Source organism: Artemia franciscana, chromosome 6, assembly GCF_032884065.1.
Source record: "Artemia franciscana chromosome 6, ASM3288406v1, whole genome shotgun sequence".
NCBI classification, from domain to species: domain Eukaryota; kingdom Metazoa; phylum Arthropoda; class Branchiopoda; order Anostraca; family Artemiidae; genus Artemia; species Artemia franciscana.
This window is the reverse complement of record NC_088868.1, coordinates 32,789,895-32,796,022: the sequence shown is the minus strand read 5'-3', so window position 1 is coordinate 32,796,022 and position 6,128 is coordinate 32,789,895. Positions and strand designations below refer to the sequence as shown.

At 34.9% G+C, this 6,128-nt stretch overlaps 2 protein-coding genes and 1 long non-coding RNA gene across 4 annotated transcripts in view; 2 read left to right on the top strand and 1 right to left on the bottom strand.

The window, feature by feature from the left end:
• LOC136028546 (uncharacterized oxidoreductase YjmC-like) overlaps positions 1 to 6,128 on the top strand; it is a 584,142-nt gene that overhangs the window by 194,966 nt on the left and 383,048 nt on the right. The window lies entirely within an intron of this gene.
• LOC136028335 (uncharacterized) overlaps positions 1 to 6,128 on the top strand; it is a 62,344-nt gene that overhangs the window by 5,487 nt on the left and 50,729 nt on the right. The gene's annotated exons all lie outside the window — the stretch shown is intronic.
• Positions 1 to 6,128, bottom strand: part of LOC136028334 (guanine nucleotide-binding protein G(q) subunit alpha) — a 97,196-nt gene that overhangs the window by 57,987 nt on the left and 33,081 nt on the right. For both annotated transcript variants that reach the window (XM_065706117.1, XM_065706116.1), the window contains exon 2: positions 1,897 to 2,081. In XM_065706117.1, the coding sequence (XP_065562189.1) occupies positions 1,897 to 2,081 (185 nt within the window). The remainder of the gene's footprint in view (positions 1 to 1,896; positions 2,082 to 6,128) is intronic.

The following is a 6,128-nucleotide window of genomic DNA, read 5'->3' as shown; positions in this document are numbered from 1 at the left end:
ACCGAATTTGTAAATGTACCCCTCAGAAGGCAATCTTCCGAGACCTACTGACGAAAAATTACTACGGAACAAGGGTATCCCATTAAATTTTACCAAGAAGGGGGGAGGGATTTATCGCTGTGCACCTAAGATTTTAAATATCCCAATTTTAAAAATATCGCTTTGTATAGCGTCACTGTAGTGTTTTGCCGAGGTCTTCCTCCTCTCCCCAGGGAAGCCTTGAGTGGAATCTTTCATTTGATACGATATATCCAACAATGGAGCCCCATGGGCCAAGGCTAACCAAAAATACAAAAAAGAAGAAAATGGAAAGCTCACAAAAAGGATACACCCCATGCCCATTATACATATACAAGAGGCATTTAAAAAATACGCAGAATTTTGTAGCTCTTTATGAATTATTCGATTACAATGGATATATATATTCCTTTTAATATAACCCCTGACGAGGTAGATGCACTTCTTCGAGGGGGTGTTTCCATACTGTCAGGATATTTCTGAAGACATATGGAGACCCTCACCCCAAGCCCAGGCAATTCCCATCGAAATTCTCTCGAAAAAACTTTAGAAACGTGTGAAAAATGCGCTTAGGCGATGTCATGATGGAGAGGATTCAGCAATGGAGCTTTCATGGACGTTTTTACCTATCTCTGTTCGCCTTTCCCCGAAACTTCAACGTAATTGACTCCTGTGACAATTTTCGACTTTCAAACAAGTCTACCAGTACAACCCTTTAAGACCACCTCGACTCCATTGGCGGATTTCAAAAGTTTGGTAGAAAATGGCTGAGATGCTAGCTCCGGTTTGCTGAAGAGGTAGCAGAAAATCGTGTCAAATAGAGTCAAATATTCCGAGCCTTTTAGTCGCCGAATGAGGCGTCCACGTTTGGTCCCGCAGCAAGTACATGGACAAGTTGTCACCTCGGCTGTGAATTGACCAAATTGAAAATGCCAACACTGAATCCCAAAATATTGGCACTTATAGCAATGATTCCAACTCCGATGCCTTGAGCTTTTGAAAACAAGATATTGGCTCATTTAATGAATCCTCTAAAATTTAATATCTAAAGTTAATAACAAAAAATTATAAATTTTTTTTATAAAATAAAAACAACACAAAAACAATGGACAGAGTTTCTTTATTCTTTCACAAACTGTTTTTTGCAATAAGAAACCATTCTAAGGCCAGGATAGTTCTTTCAACCCTTGCAAAATTTTATTGAGGCGGGATGGGTGGGGTGGGGAATACTCTGATGAATTTACCCAACAGATAAATTAAACAAGACCTGCTAAGATGGCTAGGCCAAGGACTATGGATAAAGGATGATGGATTGCCAAAGATTGTGCTTTTTATCTGTCCATTAGGAGACAAATGAAAAGCAGGTCGTCGCCGAACGGAACAAGAAGGGGTCATTGAAGACAATTTAAAAGAAACTGGAATGTGATTAGAAGGGATGAAGACTGAGGTTTTCAACAGATTGGCGGTAAGGAGGAGAGTGCGCAGCTGTGTTCTAGCGGGTTGGCGCTGCGTTGAATTGACAGTAACAGTAGCACGGCCATTTTTATTACATTTTTACGAATCAGACAAACATTCGGGGGGGGGGGGGGTTCAAACTCCCTAACCCACTTGGTTAGGCCTTGAATAGTAGTAATATAGGATTATGTTATCAAATGTAATCCTATATTATCCTACGTCATTAAGCATTATAATATAATTCCATACTATTATCCTACATTATAAAATCCTATATTATCAAATAAAATCCTACATTATCAAATATTATACTATGATATAAGATTGAAGGAATGTATTTATCGAAATCTCGAAATTCTAAAATTTCACGATCAGAAAAAAAAATAACAAAAAGAAAAAAAGAAGAAAAAGAAAAAAACATACGATGCACGACGAGTCTCCATATTCTAAATGTAGCAAATCCATGGCTCTAATCATAGCTTGCATCGCCATAAATATGTTTTGATATACCAGCTTTATAAAACCCCTTCTATCTTCATTTGAATAACCTGTTCCATGAATGATTCTCATCTGTTTGATGAATGTGGATTTGCCAGATTCTCCAGTCCCTTGAATATAAAGTACTAAATATCATATTATGTTTTTTATAGCATTATTTATATAATAGAAAGGTAGTAAAATGGTTTTTATTACATAATATGCTTTAATTGGTATTATTACATTATTCTTATTTTATAACAAATCATGTATACAGCAATCTATTTCAGGAGGGGGTTGTCACACTTCAAAAAAAACTTAAAAGTTGTACTGTTTTGAAAATATAAGAGATTACAGATAATACCCGTAAGGTCTAGATTCTCTAGTCCCTTGAATAAAAGTACTAATTATTATATTTTACTTTGTAGTAAAATTAGAATCAAAATAATTATTAGTATTATACACTTTTTATAGTATAGTTAGTATTTACTAATAAGTATTGTTATATTCTTTCTATATTGAAATCAGGATGTCGTGTAACCAATGATGTAAACAGGAATCTATTTCAGGAGAGAGGGAAACAACTTTAGAAAAAAAAAGGCAAATTGTGTTAAAAATAACCTATAAGGAATTATGGGCATGCCCATAAAATCTTGATCTAGCCCCTTGAATAAATATACTAATTATCATATTGTATTTTTACATTACAATTAGCATCAATCTATTAATTAGTAAGCTATTATTCTTTTATAGCTTAACATAGAATAACTAGTATTACGGATTGATATTATTACACTGTGTAACAATTACACAGGAATCTATTTCAGGGAGAGAGGGGCAGATATTAAGTACAAAAAAACAAAAGAATGATTTTTTTCCATATATATATATAAGAATTATTACGTTGAACTATTAAGAATTATGGAAATTCTCATGAAATCTTGATTATCCATTTGTTTAAATAAAAGTTCGTTTATAAAATAAAAGTGTTTACCCTGTCAAACAAAAATTGTAACAACAGAAACTAACAATTACCAAAAATTGAAGTTAGTTAAATAAAAATGAGTTGCAATAAATTGAAGAGGATCAAAGGTCATTAGTAGCCTACATATTGTACAGCAAACATAATACAAAATTAAACTACCAATTCAACATAATGTAAGATAAACAAAAAAACATAAATGACAAAAAAAGTGAAAACAGTACAATAAGTAAAAAAAAATGGAATACCTTCACCAAAATATAAGCATTATATAATAGCTAAATATATAAGCATATAATACAACGATAGACATGACTTGAAATAGCAGCACTGAATTTTTTTGAACAGATTCTAAGAAAATATTTCGCAATATTTTTATATGTCTATGTTTCGAAACAACGTGGAAATCTTACAAATTCAATAAGTCAAACAGTTCGTGGTAACGAATTTCAAGTAAGGAGCGACTCGGCTCAATAATAACCGAAACTCTAAAAAAGGAACTTTGATAACGATTAATACATCAAAAGAAGTGGTTTTTTGTGCTGTTTGCAAATATAAAAATTCATTACAAACTGGCTTTTTATGATGGCAAAAACAAAATTCATTAATGTTTCCTGTCAAAATCTACGAGCCAGAGAAGATTTGTCTGATTACGTGCGTTTGATGGTTTGATGTTTCCAGTAGCGATTGTTGAATTGAAATGGCTGAACAAAAATCTCTCAAAAGATCACAGGCCTATTCAACCAGGCCTGTGAAATCGATAATGGGTTAACACATTCTAGTTAACTGGTAAACTTAATCGCATCTCTTAGCTAACATTATTTGCAAATAATTGGACGGTGGAAAAAGCCCTATTATGAAGAGAAAACACCCATTCTGGATCTAAAATTTGAGCAATTTCGGCTACTATTTGGCTACCAAGGGAGTTTAACCAGTGTACGATAAACCAGTTTAATTGTTAGGAGTAATCCATGCACGCGCGCAGGGAAGAGGACGGGCTAGGGAACTGTCCTCCCCGGTGATATCCGAAATTTTCACGGTATTTTTACTTACATTGTAAATAAATACGAGTACTTATGTATTATACCAAACACAGTATAGAGTTTGCTCATAGCCACAAAGACATATGACAGGAGAATGCATTAAACTTGTATAATTTAAGCTATATATTTACACATTATTGGGAGGCGGTAAAGTTAGGTTACTCTCCCCCCCCCCTCTAGTGCGCAAATGTATGGCCCAAACTACATTATTATATAAACTAAAGCATTATATTTTCATCATGTTTTGGTATACTTCATCATGATTAACCTAACTTCACTTCTTGAGTGTGTTTGGTATAATAAATAAGTACCTAAATATGTTCTAATATTCCTTCCCCCCTTCAAATTATCTGGAACTGATTTATTCTTTCTATTCTCATTGACTTTTTTGTCGATATAAGCTTTTTCGTCGTCCAAACGATATCCTGAGTGGGTGCATTGAACGCTATGAAAAGTAGTTTGTGAACAGGTTCATAGCTAAAACAATGAAACGTGTTTCAAATACAACCAAAACTCGTCAGATGTGAAATGAAGACTGGTTTAAGAAGTAGAAATTTCTAGGAAGTTTTACGGTAGGCTCTGGTTAAGCTTATAAATAAAAAGAAGAAACACAACCACTTGCGCAACTTACACAATCAATGCGACATTAGCCAGGTTTTGAAAGTGTTACCTCATTTCGTTGAGGTAATTTTTTGAGTAACCAGAAATGATGATTCTGATACAAAGCAATATGAAATCGATACTCTGCATTTTCGAACTTTGACCTTTCAATATTATTTTTTGGACGATTGCGTTAGGGGCCAAAATTCTGGGAAGGGGAATTCAATTGAATGACGTCACACATACATGCGTTTCTTTCGTTCTGTTTCCTTTATTAGTACCAAATAAAAAAAGTTTGTTCATCTGAAAGCAAGGAACAACATTGAAACTTAAAAGGAACAGAAATTATTCCGCATAAGAGGGAGGATTGCCCCTTCCTCAACCTTTTCTCTTTACGCTAAAGTTTTGAAGTTCTTCAAGAAATGGTTCAAATTCAAAAGCCCTTATGTTTGAACAGTCTTCTTAAAGAACTGGGACAAAAGGCAAACTTTGGAGCCAAGACCGAGGGTTGATGAAGGAAAAGCCCCCTCCCCAACATACAAAACGACTTCTCTTCCTTTTAAGTTTTAATTTTGTTTTTTGTAGAAAAAAATTATTTGATTCCTTGCCGTTTTCAAACCATGCTAGGAAATCCCCTCTACCTCCCCCTACCCCCTCTACCATTCCTCCAGGAATCTTTTTCCCCACGGAAAACTTCAGCCATAGATAGTTTCCCCAAAAAACTTTCCGTATATTTGCCAATAACAAGTATTATATGTCTGGTAGATAGCGGACAATTGGGTCTGGGAAAGTGTGTTTCATTCCATGGCTTCACAACTTAACTGATTTTAATTCTTGAAAGAGAATAACAAGCGCTAACTTTAAAGAAAAAAATATGCGAATTTGGCTTCCAATCCCGCTGCTCAAATCCTGAAAACCGTATACCCGAGATTTACAAGTCAGGAAAAACAGACAAGGCAGAACTGATTAAAATATAAATTAGCCAAGCAGTCGGGGGTGTCCAGGGAATCATATTTTTCGACTGGTCCTGCATTAGTCCTAGGACTTGATCCATGGCCCTGAAATGAATATGATCAATCTATCTTCTTTGTCAATGATTATCGTCATGTCAATTTTCACGTCAATGACAGAGTGAATTTGTTGTTAGCTATTAAATTTAAACTATGGCAATCTCCGACAACTGTCAATTATCATGTCATATTGTTGTTCCTGTTAAAGAACATAATTACCTGTTTTTCGCTTTATAAGAGTTCTGAACGGCTAGTAATTAGGGCAAGAAGAAAAGCGCAAGGTAAAAAAAAAGATTGATTTGTCGTTCAGTACAGTCGAAACCCAAATTCAGTTAGAAATGGAATTCTCAAGAAAAACTAGTTTCCGAAGTCGTTTTATGCCCAGGCGTGTTGACAGGGCAGTCCCGTAAATCCAACATTACCTAGATTGCTCCGATTCACATAGGTCAGTGTTCAGCTTTACCTGAGGCATAGACAAAGGACGCGCACAAAAGGGGAGGCATCTGGACTCGCTCTGCCGAAAATCCGAAAATTTTCCGAATT